The sequence below is a fragment of the Xenia sp. Carnegie-2017 genome, unplaced genomic scaffold (genome assembly GCF_021976095.1).
Source record: "Xenia sp. Carnegie-2017 unplaced genomic scaffold, XeniaSp_v1 HiC_scaffold_19, whole genome shotgun sequence".
NCBI lineage: Eukaryota > Metazoa > Cnidaria > Anthozoa > Malacalcyonacea > Xeniidae > Xenia > Xenia sp. Carnegie-2017.
Window position 1 is genome coordinate 4,912,217 of NW_025813481.1, and position 17,608 is coordinate 4,929,824.

The following is a 17,608-nucleotide window of genomic DNA, read 5'->3' on the forward strand; positions in this document are numbered from 1 at the left end:
GTTGTACACCCCTGTTGATGAATGCATATTTATCTAAATGTAATTTGTATTAATGTCACATTTGTTACTTAATCTTGACCTTTTTCTTAAAGAGTTGTTCAAGTTGTTTCAGTCGTCTCTAGAACGCAAGCCGATAGGACAGAGCTATCCAGAACGCTGAAATGATTCAAACGATCTGTACCACCATATGAGAACCAATCTTCATTGTATTAACCTTACAAAGTTGTCATCTCCAAAGAAACTGTTAGCTCATGGCCATGCGAACTGGAAAGCTCTACTAGTTCGTGTTGCCCGTCTCGCTCGAAGGCGGTTTTCATTTAACTTGTAGAAGGGAGACTTCATGATTCTCATATTACGCAAAGTTTCCGCTCAGTTAATAAATTTTGTACTACTTTATTTCATCGAAATGCCACGAACGTGACAGAAGTTCATAAATTACAGCTCAGTAGTGCCTGGAGCAAACTATATTATATGTTGTTTAGACTATCAAAATTTCTTAAAAAAATTTAAAAATTATTTGAATGACGACTCTAAACAAGAGCGCTCTGTTCGTATCAAATACGTTCATTGTTCGCTTCCTACTGCGTTTTATATCTTTAGCGTAACCAAAGTCATTCGATAATATCTCTTTTTTTTATGTCTTGATGGAAAGTTTGGACACAAGTCGTCATCGCGTATTGTCCAAGATATTCACATATTCTAAAGCTTATTTTTCTGTAATCAGATAGTTGGTGAAAAGTCAGGAGTCTCAGGGCCAATGTCGGAGAAAAAACTCCGTTCGTCGTTACAATTTCCGGTAGTTAAACAAAGCGGCACAGTGTTTCATATTGCGCTGTGTAGAGCGATCGTCGATTTCTTCTGCTCTTCCTGAAGGGATAGTTGAAGTGTAGCTGTTAAACTTTCTCTCTGGCGTGATGTCTTGCTGACAAATCGATGCAAACTTGCATATTTTTGCAAAACCCATGAAATCGACTCAAGGTAAGCCTTCAATCGATTATAATTATGATAGTCTAGTATCTTCTAGTGTTTTTTAGACATCTACAGACAACTGCGCGTTTTTTAACTTGCTTAACGCACAACCGTACGTGTAGTTGTGCGCTTTCCAAATAAATAATGTGTTTACATCACTTTGGGGTCCCTTAGACAAGCTACGAGGAATTCTTCGTTTGATATCATTCAGATTGCTTTCTTACGTCGTTTGCAGCAGGTCAATCAAGGCTGGATAGTCATCAAATATCACCTCTCTTTAATAATTCACCTTCCCGCAAGCCTGTTTTGTTCACCTGACATAGAAAATGGACTTTATAAACACTGAAATTGTCATATTTTTGTTGAAAGAAAATTCAACAACCTAAGAAGATTTCATTTGTTTTTATTTGTCATTATGAGAAAGTTGCACTTCAATGATCACTTATTCATTTCATTATTTTATGATCTAAATTTGAAGCTGCTATCTTATGTTAATGCAGCATCAGATATTTATCAATTAGAACCTACTCAGTCTGTTGAAGCTGTCGAACGCTGGAAAGCAGCGTTTACTCGCGTCACCTATGATAGTCTCTTCCGAGAATACTTGAGTTTTTATATATCTAAAGTTAATTCATTGGAGTTATTAATAAATAAAACCTCAAATGGGGTTTCCTAACGATAAGTATAGGTGATCTACATAAAAATTTTTCAATATCTTATGACGACAGTTATTCAACTAGATGATGTCAAATGATTCATTACCTTCGATGATTGAAACCATTAAGCTCTTCGTTTCCTATGAGAATGCGATTGTCATATTTTTATGTTCACTCCATGAGATGCTTTTTATGTCAAGAGTTTGAATAGGTTAATGATAAACAGTAAATAGAGAAACATTATAATAATGAAAGCTATTTACATGAAATGTTACTAACCCACATAAAGCGTATTAATTGTCGTAAATAAATATTTAGCCGATAAAGAAATGTCGCCGAAACGCCCTCTACAGTCAAGAACTGGGTAAGATATCGCACAGACTAACTTTTATCTTACAATGGTCTCTTGCAGTTTTATAGCATATTTTTGATTCAATTCAATTAAAGGTTATTGCTACTCTTGTTAGTCGGTGTTTTTATGGGTAATGTCGACACTAATTTATCATCAGTTGCAACTAAAAAGTTACGTTCGAAGGTCAAGGTAAAAACATTATAATTCTAACCACGTATACGGTACTTTGTTCAAGTGCTATTTTGAGAAGACGTGTCAAGTCACTTCGCCTTTCGCCCCCCCCACGTCATGTTTTGTTAACATTGTATATCGTCTTTTTTGTCATCACTTTTTGCAAAGGTTGTTGTAGGTCACCATTTCATTTTTTTTTCACTGTTGTGGTCACGACATGTAAGCATTTATACATTTTTAGGTTTTGTAAGTTTTCTCGAGCCGGGAAAGAAGGACAATCGGCATGTTAAATACAATTATCTTTTCCCCGAAGCAGCTGCAAACAGATTTTCAATCTTGTTCGTGATAAAAAACGGTTTTACGGGCAATCTTATCAAGTTATTTGCAACCTCCGATTTATTCTCCGTCACGCATTTATTCCGTGTTAGTCTGACAAAATCATCGCTTTCTGTTCACAACGAAAACGGTGAAAATGTCAGCTATAATCTAGAAGAGACCTATGGAACATGGCGGCAACTTGCTCTCAGTGTTGAAGATGATTCTTTAATCTTATATACTTCATGTGAAGAAACATCTTCAAGGTTTTTGAAAAGAAATTTGACGTTATGGAATAAAGTACATGTAGTTGTTGGTGAAGAGGCTCACAAACATAACGAGGTAGCATCTTTATGACCCATGACCTGATAAATGGTTCTTTAATTCAATTAATTGTCACGTCATTTATTCAATGAGTATGTATATTTTTTTACGTCTTAGCCTTCACTGTTGTTTTTAATGGGTTTCATTTTAGGGAATATGTCAAATGTTTATATCGTTTGACGAATCAACAGCACAAAACTTTTGCACCTATATATATCCTGCATGTCTTGAAGTCGCGAATATTCCTGTCAAAGTAAGCGTTAGACAAATAATCGTTAGGAACCGCTGTTTATGTAGCCGAAAGTTGAACGCAATTCTTTTCCTGCATTTTGTAGAAAGACAATGATAGTGAAAGTCTTATAGTTTCAAGTCCAGCACCTTTAAAAACTCCATTTTTAAAGCCTACTCCTTACGTTGAGGAAATTCTCACTTTAGCTCCTCTTCGAATGCCAGTATTGAGTTCTCTTCAACCTTCCACTTCCTATTTCGTGGAATTGACTGAGATGGTACGTATTGGTACAGAATTTTTGTGCTTTTATTTTTTCATTTTGCTTGATTTCCTTGGCTTATTACATCGCAGGTTTATCTTTGCCTAAATGTGCAACTTTCCCCTTACGTCAATGTTGCTTTAATTTTACTTCTTTCAGCAAACAACCACAGTCTCGTTACCAAATCTCTCTCCGCCACAGTCAGCATTACTACCGAGTAGATCCCATGCCCCCAGCTCTAGTAACATCATTGTACCTTCTGCTATTATTGATGAGGTATGCATTTGTTTTTCTGTTTACGTGAACTCGCTCTCAGCTGTTTGTTATAAAACGTTGATCTCGTCATTCATCACGATGGTCGATTTATTTTTCAGCCAAACCCTGGTCCTTTGGGATTGAAGGGAAGAAAAGGTGCCATGGTAAGTAAATATGTATACACACCCGTTCAAACATTGTATGTATAAGTAAGGGTATCTATGGATAGTTGTAGATATTGTATAGATGATACAATTGGGAGTAAATAATTGCTGGTGGTTCAAGCATAACTTCAGTGTTTACATGTCGAATGTTGAAATGATTTTTTGATGTTTTTTATATTTTTGAAAATGCGAGCGATCAAGCATATTATATGTTAATTATTCCAGGGATTTGCTGGACATCCAGGGATACCTGGTCCTCCGGGACTCCGTGGAGTACCGGTGAGGAATAATGATGTATATATATGTATGTATATGTACATGTACATGTGTTTATTTATGTATTCAAATTGTAGCAATTCTTTTTAATGTTACTACATAAAGTTTCATGCCAAATGCAATCATCAGGTTCCTGAAAAGAACGGTTGATTTAGATTTTAAACTACATTACGTTTTTTGTATAGAACATTCTTTTCTCATTCACGCTTTTAACGTATTGTGAGAGAAGGAGTTGGATGTACTTGTATATATACATTAGATATCTTGAAATTTCATTTTATTTCAGGGAAAGCCTGGGCCTCCCGGTAATCCTGGATTATTGGGGATCATGGGGCCTCCTGTGAGTGCGTCATAGCATTAAAAAAATGCAACTGTAATTTTAATTATTCAATATGGCGCATTTGGATTTAGGGATACAATGGGGATCCTGCTTATTACAATGGCAAACGGGGAAAACCAGGACATAAGGTGATAGATGAGAACTAGAGAAGAAGAAAGAAAATTTGATTTACTTGAAAATTTTCTTTTGTTGTTTTTAGGGGTGGGCCGGAGAATCGGGACCAACTGGATTGAAAGGAAAACCTGGACGGAAGGTTGTTTTTGTTTCATTCGTTTTCTTTTAGTAAAACGTCGAGAAATTTGCAAGAAAATGAAGTGTTTTATTTCGTTATCCAGGGACAACTTGGTCCCCAAGGAGAAAGGGGAAATATGGGTGTCCCAGGAAAGATTGTAAGTGTTATATCAAAGTAAGAATTTTTATTAAAGAACATGTTACTAAGAAATACATACGTGCTTTTTAGGGTCCACCTGGGAAAGACGGTAGAGAAGGACGTAAAGGTTTTATGGTGGGTACAGTAAAATGTTCACTTTTAACGCTTTATTGAATTTTCGATTAAACCAATTGTCGCAATCCTTGAAATGAAAAAATTATCCGCCGAATCGTAATCTAATTGAGGTGTAATTGCTAAAAGATAAGATGTGATTTTTACGATCAGGGTCCCGAAGGTGATCGTGGTATTGAAGGAATCCCTGGTGAACGGGTAAGATAGTTTATGCTAAAGTAGCAAAAGTAACAAAATTTTTAAAAAAAATTTTTAATCAGGGTGAAGCTGGTGAATTAGGATATCGGGGAGCCCCAGGACCTGATGGAATCCCGGTGAGAAGCATGTACTTAATAAACCACATTTATCCTTGACCTTCTTTCAACTAGTTTGCATTTTACTGAACACAGGGTCCCACAGGCCTTCCTGGTAAGGATGGTCGTAAGGGAAACATTGTAAGTCTTTATAATACACCTTGAAATTGTTTTTTTGTGAAACTGTTTGTTGTAAAATTTGTCACGTCCATTTTTTGTTACAGGGATTTCACGGGGATCGTGGGCACCATGGTTTGTATGGTGCACCAGGAAATAAGGTATTTTATTTAATTATTTTGCTTGCTAGCATCGTTTGAAAAACACCGGCAGACCAATACGCATCTTTTATAGGGTAGAGTTGGTTCCCTTGGAGATGGCGGAATTCAAGGACCACTGGTTCGATTGTTGTTTTGTTGACAAAATTGTCGCTGTTTTATCGTCATTTTTAACTTAGTGCGCCATTTTTACTAAGTCTATTTTCATATTATAGGGCAGTCGTGGACTGACTGGTAAAGATGGGAACATAGGAGATAGAGGAAGAAAGGTATTTCTTTTATCAACATTACCATATGTAGACTTTTTTATCGATAAATTTTTAATTGTACATGTTACAGGGACATATTGGGGAAGAGGGCTTCAGGGGATTCAAAGGGATTAAGGTAAAACTTTAATAATACCTGATTCTCTTTCTTATTTGCTCAGACTTTCCATATTAAAACACTTCTATTTCTTTCATCAGGGTAGCAAAGGTGATGAAGGTATAAAAGGAATAAAGGCGAATCAGGAAGCAAGGTTATAATTCCCAAGCTCTTAATATACCACGTTCACTTCTTATCTTGACAAAACTTCTATTATTTTACTCTCTACAGGGTAATCCAGGAATATCGGGGAGGCTTGGGGGTTTTGGGAGTAGTGGTAAAGATGTAAGTTTTTTTTGTGCGATTGAATGCTCGACTTTCTTATAACTACAATTTATTTGTCTGTTTGCTTTTTTGTTGACGAACATATAGGGCCCAATGGGTGACGTAGGGATGATTGGGGGGATTGGAAATGATGGAGAGAAGGTACTTTGGGGAACATTTTATGTGAGAAATTCTTTCATGGCTAGTGTAAAATAGGATGAATAATATCATATTTAGGGTTTACCTGGTACGACAGGTTCACGTGGAAATCGAGGAGCTCACGGTTCTAAGGTAAGATATACGGTTTATTTCATGCTATACGATTTGTTCGACGTTCAAGGAGGAAACACCCGGTTGATACTAATTCCGATTCAAATTTTTTTTAGGGAAAGCAAGGAGAACGAGGAGAAAAAGGAGACGACGCTGCACGTGGATCTTTTGTAAGTATTGGTATCTTGAAGTTTTGAAAGATTTGGGAGTAAATGACCAATATTATGTTGCTATGATTCAATCTACCCACGAGCTAAACGTCATCACATAAAGGAATGTAGTGGAAAAAAGCTCTTTTAGATAAAATATCTTTGCTTGTTCTTAAATATCTCGCCAAATAATGAAAGTTGTAGATTTCTAATTTATAATATTCGGCTCTCAAGCGAGAGTGCGTTTGATCGTGCAAATCTCCTCTCACGATATTATTGACCTCTGTTGTCAACGTATTGCCTTCGCTTGCTTGATTAACTGGAAGCACTGTTGCTAGGAAACGCAAACTTTAACATCCGTCGTGTCATACGTAAGTTAACATTGTGTGTGAGTTAACACGTGGGAGGAATTTGCGAGATTTTTCGACAAGTGATGTAGTACACTTTTTCTCACACAAGTATTGTGTCGTTTTCCAGTTAATCTTGCCACGAAGATCAGCAACATTGGCAATGGAGGTCACATGAAATCACTGAGTAAGTAGAGTCACCTTCATTCTATAGCTCATGTTTAAATATTAACTATAGAGTAATATTTACTTCTTCCGCTCATGTAATGCTTTTGTTTTTAGGGTGATAGTGGATATGAAGGGATGTCTGGAGCAATTGGTTATGAGGTTGTGATCACCGGCTTTGATGCTCGCGTGCAATTTTTCCTACTTTTGACTTTTGATTTTTGCATTTTCAGGGAGAGAAAGGCGATAAAGGCGAAGCCGGTCATCCGGGAGAACCAGGACTGCAGGTTATAATCGTAGTAATTGTTTTATGATATTGTCTTGCCTTTCTTTTGTTATTTACTGTGAATAATATGTTGTTATAGGGAGCTGTTGGTGATGTTGGCGCGGCAGGAGAACAAGGCGAGACTGTAAGTTGACGATCGTTTTTGCATTTTTAAATTAAGATTAACCTTAAAATTGTTATTCTCAGGGTTTTAAAGGTACTGTTGGTGTTCAAGGTCATGCAGGCTTCAAAGGGGAACCTGTAAGAAATATTGTTATGATGTCGTTTCTTTTAAACATTGTTTTTTCATATGTGTGTATTCATTTTAAATTAGGGTCCCAGGGGAGATACTGGACTTTCAGGGATTACGGGAGCATCTGGCGCTAAGGTACAACGACTTGACAGCTATAGATATTTATCCTGCATAGTCGTCATTTTGTCGTGACTGTTTATAGGGATATTTAGGTAAACCAGGAATAGCAGGGGATCAAGGCAAACCTGGAGGAAAGGTAATGTTGTTCATGTAATATAGTTTTTTGGTTGTTTTTGTGCTTCCTCTTCCAATTTTTATTACTTCTACGTATCTTTTTGTGAATTTGCTTCGTGTTACTTTTACAACTAGGGACGTCCCGGCTCTCGTGGATATATGGGAGAAAATGGCGTGATGGGATCCGTTGTAAGTGCTAAGTTACGGAACGCTCATATTTTTTTAAAAAGGTTGATAGATTGTGCGTGCTTTATTGCTATCTAGGGACCTCCTGGAACCATGGGAAAAAAGGGGGTAATGGGAGCATCCGGAGAAAAGGTGAAATATTTAATTTTTCTTCAAACGTGTTTTCCCTTCTTTACTCTATCTGTGTTTTTTTAGGGTATGCAAGGAGCGGTTGGACCTCGTGGGTCGTTAGGGAGCATTGGAAGTAACGGTGATAATGGACCAGATGGAGATCCAGGGGATTTGGTGAGTTTTGATTTTTTCTTTTACAATAGAATTCCATCATTTCTGATGATATAGTATCTCCATTTCCCGTTAATTTTAGGGTATAAAAGGCTTTTCTGGAAAGACGGGTGATATGGGTCATGTAGGCGAACCGGTAACGTTTTTTTACTCATTCTGTTGTTGGCATTTGTATGGCAACTTAATGGAACTTTCATAATTAGGGGCCTGAAGGACCGACTGGACCTCATGGGATAATAGGACCTGATGGTGTATATGTAAGTAGTACTTTCTGAGGACGCGAGGCGTATCGTAGAAATCCTTTTTGATCGCTATTTCTATTGTTCAGGGTGAAAAAGGTTTTAAAGGATTGATTGGTTTGGTCGGCAAGAAAGGCGAAGCGGTTAGTTGTAGTAATTATGATACTTTTTAAAAAAAATTTCAGTATTACTAGATAATACTAAACAATAATAAAGCTTTTTAATATGGTTCTGATGTTCCTTTTTAATTTTTTCACATTATTATTTAATTTCAATCGAATTTTCATATTCAATTATATTTTTCTAAATGCTTGATATTTTCCCAACCTAAGTTCAAAATGTTCTGTGGATAATTTTTCGCTGGTTTCTCCTCTCAATTAGCAAACTCGTTTCTATGATGAAAAATATCACAAGTGCTGGCTTTGTTCTTTCAAAAATTTCAACTTTTTTGGTATATTCATCTATATTTAGGGTGATGAGGGTAATAAAGGAAGGAAAGGTGTTATTGGTGAAACTGGAGAATTGGTAGGTGTTGATAATAAAGAAAAATTTCAACTGTTTGTTTTGAAACAATCGTGGAACAATTTTATACAGGGGCCTCGTGGTCCACGCGGCTTGCTTGGTGAAATTGGAGCATTTGGATTTAAAGTAAGAGTTGGATGCCTTTTTTCTTTTTTGTCTTTATTTTTATGTATTTTATGTATAATTTTTTTAGGGACAGCTTGGACTATTTGGCACGAGAGGACCAGAGGGCGTGAAAGGGTCAAAGGTTGACCTAATTGAAAAATAAACCTTTAAACTTGTTTCATCACTGATTTTTTAATTTTTGCCTAGGGAAGAAAGGGTGATGTTGGACTTCCTGGAAATTTAGGATCACTTGGGAACATGGTATACCCCTTTAAGATTGTTTAGATACAAGCACGGCGAAATTTATTATTTGTCACATTCATTACTTACATCAATTTAATGTATAAACAGGGACCAAAAGGGAAATCCGGTGTTGTTGGGGAGGATGGTGCCATAGGACCTTCGGTTTGAATATGAATTAAATTCCTAATTACCAATTTTGTCAAACTTCTTGAAGATGTTGTATGTATTATAGGGGATAAGTGGTGATAGTGGATTGATGGGATCAAAAGGTTATGCAGGAGCACAGGTAGAGTATTAATGATATAGTTTTCTCTCGCTTCTTGCATTCTCTTCTACGTAGCATCAATGTTGTCTCTTATGACAGGGAGTAACGGGTAAGAATGGTGATCCTGGTTTAGCTGGTGAAATTGGACTACAGGTACGTGATCTTATCGTGAAATGTGTTTATCTTCAGTCATCCTCAAACATAATTTGCTCCATTGATAGGGTTTCATCGGATCACGTGGAGACAAAGGATATCCAGGATTTGCTGGACAACAGGTGATGCTTCAATTATTGTTAAGTGTTTAAAATACGTACTTTATTTGAATCTTCAATCTTGTGCTTGTTTTTCGTGTTTAACATACGTACTTTATTTGAATCTTCAATCTTGTGCTTGTTTTTCGTGTTTAACATACGTACTTTATTTGAATCTTCAATCTTGTGCTTGTTTTCGTGTTTAACATACGTACTTTATTTGAATCTTCAATCTTGTGCTTGTTTTTCGTGTTTAACATACGTACTTTATTTGAATCTTCAATCTTGTGCTTGTTTTTCGTGTTTAACATACGTACTTTATTTGAATCTTCAATCTTGTGCTTGTTTTTCGTGTTTAAAATACGTACTTTATTTGAATCTTCAATCTTGTGCTTGTTTTCGTGTTTAAAATACGTACTTTATTTGAATCTTCAATCTTGTGCTTGTTTTCGTGTTTAACTACTTTATTTGAATCTTCAATCTTGTGCTTGTTTTCGTGTTTAACATACGTACTTTATTTGAATCTTCAATCTTGTGCTTGTTTTTCGTGTTTAAAATACGTACTTTATTTGAATCTTCAATCTTGTGCTTGTTTTTCGTGTTTAACATACGTACTTTATTTGAATCTTCAATCTTGTGCTTGTTTTTCGTGTTTAACATACGTACTTTATTTGAATCTTCAATCTTGTGCTTGTTTTTCGTGTTTAACATACGTACTTTATTTGAATCTTCAATCTTGTGCTTGTTTTTCAGGGTGAGAAAGGTGACGTCGGTATAGAAGGAAGGGCTGGTAAAGCAGGTCTTAAAGTGAGTTAAATCATTAGTTATTGATTGACCTGTAAGCCTGTTTTACCATTTGATTATTATTAGTTTTTATCAACTCAGTATTTTTTATTCAGGGTGTTTTGGGCGACAGAGGTTTTGTGGGTGATTTGGGCTTGACAGGCCAACGAGGACCACTTGGAGGACTGGGAATGAAAGGAAATGTTGGAAATATGGGACCTGGGGTTGGTATGAAATAGACTGGGGCGATAAGAAAGGGGATATAACTGTGATAGTTGATAGCAAAGATTTTAACGATCAGGCAATGATATAGAATTAAAAATTTTTGTTAGGGATATCCTGGTGAAAGAGGGAAAGAGGTACAAAAGGGACGAAAGGTGTTAGGGTAAGGATAGTTGTTCATGAATATGCGTTCGTGACTTTTTTATTGATGTATGTTTCTTTTGTAGGGAGCACTTGGTTTTCCTGGTCCTACAGGGCCTCATGGCGAAACTGGAGTGAGGGTAAAGTGTGGATGCGATGATTGTTGAATTGATTATTGCGATGTTTTGATCTTTTCTAATGGAAATGTTTGTTTTTCAGGGGCTTCTAGGTGATACTGGACCGTATGGAAAAAAGGAAAAAGGTATACAGGTAGGGATTACCGAATAGCAGGCAAACCTAACTGATAAACATCGTCCATAAGTAGCACATGTCATCTTTATCTCACTTTAGGGTGATATAGGAGCAGCAGGAGTATCTGGGGATCCTGGAGCACCTGGAAAACAAGTATGTAATGAAATGTATATTTACTGTTTGTATTCTGAAAATTTGTTCAGGCTTCATGATTTTTTCTAGGGAAAACCAGGCAGGTCTGGAACAAGTGGAGATACTGGATTGGCTGGTTTAAAGGTTAAAAACTTTCTAAAACATTGGACGTACAAATAAAGCATTTTTAAATATTTTTCATTGCATATATCGTCAGGGGATGAATGGTGACATTGGGTCACGTGGAAACAGAGATGGTCCAATGGTAATTAGTCTCACTTGCAATTTGAATTTGTCTTGTGAAATTATATAAATTCTCTATTATTTTTCTTATGAGATGCACTGTCTTATAGTTCCTTATAAATTCTACAAACTTGATGATATTTTTGATTTTTCAGGGTTTGCCTGGAGTAGCTGGGGCTCGCGGTACACCTGGTTTAAGAGGAGATACGGTAAGTTTTGATGTTAGGGGTGAACCTAGGTTAAGAGGAGATACGGTAAGTTTTGATGTTAGGGGTGAACCTGGTTTAAGAGGAGATACGGTAAGTTTTGATGTTAGGGTGAACCTAGGTTAAGAGGATACGAGTCAAAATTACAGGAAATATCTTTGAATGCTCATCGTTATTTAGGGACCTGGAGGAAGAGATGGGGATCCACAAGTGAAACGGGGATCAAGAGGAACAATAGTAAATTCGATCGTTTTTCATTCATGAACTTTGCATGTTCTTGATATTCATCATGGTTACTTAGGGACGTCGTGGACTTCCTGGAGCACCTGGGGTCAATGGAGAGCATGGAATTCAAGTATGGGAAATTAAATTTTTGTTAATTTAGTGGTCGTATCAATGTTTTTTGTTTTAAAAGGGACCTCGAGGTGATCCAGGACAAACGGGACCAATAGGATCAAAAGGAGAAAGAGTAAGTTGACGATGAAAATATGTATGAACGCATTTTCTTCACGAGTTTCCTCGATTTCCCATTTGTAGGGAGCGATAGGGAGAGTCGGAAAACAAGGAATGAATGGTAACAAAGGTACATTGGGGGATCCAGGGGATTTAGGTCCAAGAGGTTTTGTCGGAAATAAAGGCAATAAGGTATAGTTTATTTTTTTATTACGTAGAATTTACAAAATAAATTATTTGATGTGTAATTCTTTCGTTTTTATTTATATTTTAGGGTTCAACGGGTCAACAGGTATGTTCATAAGAAACTTTGAAGTTCTATTAAAACTGTTTGGAGTTAAGATGACACTTTAAATTATACAGGGAATTAATGGAAGGAGAGGAGATGAAGGTTTAAAGGTACTAAACTTCTACTAAATTTGCCTTTTCTCAGTTACATTACACCATCGAAATGCCTAAATACAGTTTTAAAACAAATTTTGCAGGGCTGGAAAGGTAGACAGGTTCGTTAAATGGAATTTTTTTTTCACTATATTGGTCTTTTTTAATTTCTTTTATCGTTTGCATCTGCTCATATATGCTCACATGTGTTCCTATATGTTCACAGGGTCCTAGAGGTCCACCAGGTCCACCTGTATGTAACTATAATCTTGTACTTTTTTCCTATATTATTTTAAATGTTATTTTTATTAAATTATTTGTAACATTAAGGGCCCTTCTGGTTCTGTAAGAGGCGTAGTTGGTGGAATTCCTTCGGTAATTTATCTGGAAATTTAATTTAAAACCAACGAAAGCTTCGCTAATAATCCAGCTATTTTTAGTCCTCATCGCCAACGAAAGCCAAAGCAAGGATAAACCGCTATTATCAGTCTGTTTTTGGAGATCTAGAAAAAAAGGTCATTTATAAACTTGTAGCACTTCTTGCCATGTATAAATGCTGTATTTGAGTGTAACTCAGCTGTGATATTGTATTTTCAGAATGTTTCTCTCGAACAACAAATTGTTTATTTATCTGGACAGACTTCAAACATCAGAACACCTTTGGGGAGCAAAGAAAATCCAGGAAGGACCTGCAAGGATTTGCATGTCTGTCATCCACAACTCAAGAATGGTTGAGAGTTTTTCTTTCTATGAAATATTTATCATTAATTTAGCAAAGGGTGAAATTTTTACACATAGACTTCGACGTTTTAATCAAACACAACTTCTATCATAATTCAGGTTATTATTGGATTGACCCGAATCTTGGGTGTCCTGTAGACGCTGTCAGAGTTTTTTGTGATTTCACAGAGGGTGGAAAGTCGTGTATTTCATCGTCTCCTCGTCAGGTTTTGTTTTTGTTTTTGCTAATTTAGCCTCAAGCATATGTTATTGCATGAATTCTTTTCTATCTTAGATCCCTCAACGAACTTGGTCACGTGGGAAGCCAAAAGTCCGGATGCGATTTTCTGACCTATCTTCAAATTTTACCTTCCGTTATCCAATATCTAAAGTCCAGCTCAATTTTTTGCGTCTTCTGAGTAAGGAGGCAAGTCAACGGATTACGTACAATTGTCGTAAATCTACAGCCTGGTATAACAAAAAAGAGAAATCTTATAAATATGGCATCAGATTTCTTGGATGGAACGGAAATAAATTTAGGAATAAAGGAAAACTAAAACAGAAAGTATTAGGTGATGGATGTAAGGTTGGTTTTCTTTGTTTTTATGACGTTTATGATATCGTTACATCACAGTAGATTCGTCTGATTATCAAGCTTGGTCAAAGTTTACTATTTCAAAACGCTGTTTTTGATCATGTATTGTAATCTTTTTAAGGGTGACAGCAATAAGTGGCGAAAGACGGATTTCATATTACAAACGACGAGTGTTGACTCTTTACCTATTGTGGATTTTAGTTTTTACTATAGAGGACTGAAGAACGAGCAGTTTGGCTTGAAGATAGCACCCGTGTGTTTTTCGTGAAATGATTTTGAAGACATGACTTTCAAGTCGTTTTGCTAATTATTTTGCATGAAATATTTACAAGCCTTTGGTCTCAAGCGTTTGTAATCAATTTTCTGCTCAATTCTTCGATCATGTCCGTGGCCTTGTGTCGTTTCCTACAGAATTGTAACGAAATTAAATATATTACCGATGTTTCGTGACTGAAATGCAATGCTATTGTCGTATCATATTTTATGGTTGTAAAAAATGCAAACAAACAAACAAACATGTATATATGCAAGTTAATTATAATTTTTGAACAGTTCTACTTCATGTTATTTTTATGTAGTCCGTTCGTTGTTGGATTCAATCAATTTCTGTTTGTTTCGGTAAATTTTCACATTTCATAGAAATTGTTATTGTGCAAACAATATTGTGTTCAGGTAAACGACTTAAAATGATTTTATCCAATTAGGATATTTATAATCATCTTCTTACCTTACCTGACGTCAAACACCTTGACATTCCCTTCACACAACACCGCTGAAGACTTATTGTAGGTAACTCTTCCGTATAATTCCCACGATTTTGTTTACAGTCTTTGCTATAAACTATTCTCATCTTGTACATAGGTAATGTTTGACTGAGAGTCAATGAAAATGCTTGTTTTTTACTTGAAAGTATTTGGAAGTGCTTGAACCAGCTATTCTTAGACAAAAACAACATTTTTGTAAATTACGTGATCATATATGGCTTTAGTCAACTTGGACACATTTGTATGGAATGAAGAGCCTCGAGGGATTATAAGTGTGAAGTAGTGTAACAGAAGGTCTCTTGGGGTAGAGGTGTGAAGTGGTGTAACGATTAAGTTTTTTAAGAATATGTGTATGTAAAGGTTGGCATGAAGGTCTGACGTAAGGCAAGATTATAATCTATGAAGTTAGTATTTGTAAATATTGTTGAAATCATCTACAATTGAAATTACCAATCGCGATTCTGACACTCAAACTTTAAGGCAAATTCTATCATTTGTATTTTGCAGATTTTTGAGCGCATTTGGTAGCTTGGAAACGATTTAACGATTCAATGAAAGCAGACAAGTGAACAATTTTTTTAATAGGTATAAAGTTTTCTTTTCTCTAGCTATGTTGCTCAGTATAAATAAGAAGAGCATTTCTAAGCATGAAAAAACGTGAAAAAGTTTCAAATTCTGATTCATAGACATTCCACAAGTATTTTCTTTCAACTTTTGCCAAAATTGACATAGCATTATGGCAATGCACAAGATCACCATGTAACATCAACCTAATCTTTCGGTGATAGGAAATTGATGTGATTGGGACCTGTTTAAAGCTTGAGATACGAATGCCCCTGAAAAACATAGCGTTTAAAACAACAGTTTAGCTCGTGCTTGGCATGATAGCTAAAAGTTTTGTAGGTAAATACGAATGGTCAATTTGTCAATATTATCAATTTTTTCTACGACAGATAACTATAAAACTATAAAACCTTCGCTTAATGTTAACCTTTTTGGAAAAAAAAAACATTTTAACTTTTGTACAACTTTAGCATTCTGTTATTGGAAGTAATTTATGATTGAAGGCTTTCTTGGATGTTCTGAAATATTGCTAGAGTTGAAGATATTTGCTTAAGAACGTAATAATGTCGTATTATAGTCTGTTGAGTTTGAATAATAACGAAGAAATAATCATTATTTTCTTCTTTTACTTCATGCTTTCATATGCGTGACAACTTTTATAATCCTTTGTTGTTTAATCTCACATCCTATTAAGATGTCACTTTATGCTTGAATTTAAGCCATCGTTTAAATGCTTTCTTTAATTCCATACATCTGATATTACTCGTGGATCAAAGGGAGTAACAAGTTGAACGGAGAAGTGTAGAAGTTAAGAATTTTGGATTATGACAATGTGCGAAGACATAAAGGTACCTAAAGCCAGTCTTTTGAGTGAATGTCCACAGAAAAGATTTAAATCGTTTTATGTGTCTGATATACTTGACGAAGAAGATTTTCATGAAAATTCTCACAAATTTCATCGAAAAAAATCATCTGATCCTAAACAAAGTATTCGTCACGAGAGGGATGTTGAACAATACACATCAGGTATTTTTCCCATTTCTAACAATTCACTACCCGACTGAAGTTTCTTGGAAAGAATTGTTTGCTTTAAAGTTTATATCTGCTTTGTTTCAAACTTTCTATTGCACATCGTTTTAACTTAACTAGATGTATGGAAGATAACTGTATTCTTCAATAAATGTTTATCTTAAATATTGCTGCTCTCGATGAACTAAAATATTAAATGAACACTGCATGAAAATGGTGGAATAGACTATGGAGTTAAAACATATTATAAAGCTTATTAAATTTTGATGTCGAATGAAAAGTCTAACTTGTCTCAAAGTTGTTCAGCGGAGATACTATTTTTAATTTCAAGTTAAAATTGTACCCTATGACAAGTTTCTAGTCAAAACCTCCCCACATTAAATGATATTTATTATATTTTTTGATTGTAAATATCATTTGTTGGTCTTTTCAATGTTGAATCTCCCACTAAAGATAATGAAACACTGGAACATCAAAGCCAAGAAAGAAGAGGAAAGCCTGTTTCTAGAGGAAAGACGTTCACACCAGTTGATTGTGACAAATTCTCCAATCTTAAAAGTCGTTCGCCATTCCTAGCTGAACAACGCGAAATGCTGGAAAAGATATTTAGCAAAACAAAGTATATAAGCTCAACCAAAAGAAAACAAATTGCAAAAGATTTAAAACTGACTGAAAGACAGATAAAGGTTGGTTCTATAAATGTTCAGTGCTCTTTGTAATAGAAAACACGGGTCGACATGTTTAATAGCGATCACATGTTTGTAACTAAGTAACATGCTGCACATGCGTATCACATCATTGTCGTAACAACACACTGCTTGTTTAGAACTACTTTAGTCAAAACTAGGACGATAAGGCAAAATTTTGTTTTATATGGAATCTGACAAATCCTATATGTTATGCAGACGTGGTTCCAAAATCGTCGAACAAAGTTTCGTAAAATCCAAGGCAATGATGGCCTGCGACGGCATGAAGCGTTAAGTTCCATGCAACTGGGTGCCCCTCAAATTCTCTCGAATATTGACCAAGGAAAAGACGGAATACCAAAGGAATGGGTCTTAACTTTGTACAAACTGTTGTCAAACAGCTAAGGAGAATTTTCATTTGAATCTCGCTTTTACATATTGTATATATGTATCATGTATGTTTGAAAATATAATGAAAACATGACGGTTTGTAGTACGGTAGTCCGTACATGGTGCAATGTAAAATTTCTTGTTGTTTTTTAATAGTTTTCTTCATCGCAACTTTTCGCAATCTTTCATTATGACTTATTGTCAAGCTCACGTGAATTTCACTCCTTGCCAGAACTGTCAACCAGGACATGACCTCGCCATCAG

General features: G+C 35.7%; 4 protein-coding genes and 1 long non-coding RNA gene across 6 annotated transcripts; all 5 read left to right on the plus strand.

The window, feature by feature from the left end:
- The first annotated feature begins 610 nt into the window (after positions 1–610).
- Positions 611–1,414, plus strand: LOC124438287. The gene is made up of 2 exons (XR_006946032.1): positions 611–978; positions 1,208–1,414. It is a non-coding gene; the product is annotated as an uncharacterized LOC124438287 (long non-coding RNA).
- A 4,305-nt stretch (positions 1,415–5,719) lies between these two features.
- On the plus strand, positions 5,720–11,176 carry LOC124438285 (collagen alpha-2(I) chain-like). 2 transcript variants are annotated; one of them, XM_046988344.1, is made up of 31 exons: positions 5,720–5,764; positions 5,845–5,897; positions 5,975–6,028; positions 6,116–6,169; positions 6,245–6,298; positions 6,394–6,447; positions 7,056–7,100; positions 7,172–7,225; positions 7,304–7,348; positions 7,411–7,464; positions 7,538–7,591; positions 7,659–7,712; positions 7,826–7,879; positions 7,955–8,008; positions 8,072–8,161; positions 8,241–8,294; positions 8,362–8,415; positions 8,487–8,540; positions 8,869–8,922; positions 8,992–9,045; positions 9,113–9,166; positions 9,232–9,285; positions 9,376–9,429; positions 9,500–9,553; positions 9,632–9,685; positions 9,754–9,807; positions 10,537–10,590; positions 10,683–10,790; positions 10,899–10,951; positions 11,016–11,069; positions 11,149–11,176. In XM_046988344.1, the coding sequence occupies exons 4-30, from the start codon at positions 6,122–6,124 to the stop codon at positions 11,065–11,067; spliced, it is 1,521 nt and encodes a 506-aa protein (XP_046844300.1). In that variant the 5' UTR covers positions 5,720–5,764; positions 5,845–5,897; positions 5,975–6,028; positions 6,116–6,121; the 3' UTR covers positions 11,068–11,069; positions 11,149–11,176. The 2 variants fall into 2 exon arrangements, with proteins under 2 accessions (XP_046844300.1, XP_046844301.1); XM_046988345.1 differs by lacking the exons at positions 5,720–5,764; positions 5,845–5,897; positions 5,975–6,028 and adding an exon at positions 6,904–6,960.
- On the plus strand, positions 11,134–12,240 carry LOC124439331 (inner ear-specific collagen-like). The gene is made up of 8 exons (XM_046989556.1): positions 11,134–11,199; positions 11,281–11,334; positions 11,404–11,457; positions 11,531–11,578; positions 11,712–11,855; positions 11,943–11,999; positions 12,064–12,117; positions 12,178–12,240. Exons 1-8 carry the CDS (start codon positions 11,134–11,136, stop codon positions 12,238–12,240), a joined length of 540 nt encoding a protein of 179 aa, XP_046845512.1.
- On the plus strand, positions 11,777–14,468 carry LOC124438286 (collagen alpha-1(II) chain-like). Its single transcript, XM_046988346.1, has 15 exons — positions 11,777–11,855; positions 11,943–11,999; positions 12,064–12,117; positions 12,178–12,231; positions 12,300–12,407; positions 12,490–12,507; positions 12,579–12,614; positions 12,701–12,718; positions 12,823–12,849; positions 12,927–12,971; positions 13,037–13,111; positions 13,194–13,326; positions 13,437–13,543; positions 13,612–13,902; positions 14,033–14,468. The coding sequence occupies exons 5-15, from the start codon at positions 12,330–12,332 to the stop codon at positions 14,177–14,179; spliced, it is 975 nt and encodes a 324-aa protein (XP_046844302.1). The 5' UTR covers positions 11,777–11,855; positions 11,943–11,999; positions 12,064–12,117; positions 12,178–12,231; positions 12,300–12,329; the 3' UTR covers positions 14,180–14,468.
- A 1,595-nt stretch (positions 14,469–16,063) lies between these two features.
- On the plus strand, positions 16,064–17,479 carry LOC124439332 (homeobox protein vex1-like). The gene is made up of 3 exons (XM_046989557.1): positions 16,064–16,265; positions 16,722–16,954; positions 17,174–17,479. The coding sequence occupies exons 1-3, from the start codon at positions 16,064–16,066 to the stop codon at positions 17,357–17,359; spliced, it is 621 nt and encodes a 206-aa protein (XP_046845513.1). The 3' UTR covers positions 17,360–17,479.
- Positions 17,480–17,608: the final 129 nt, after the last annotated feature.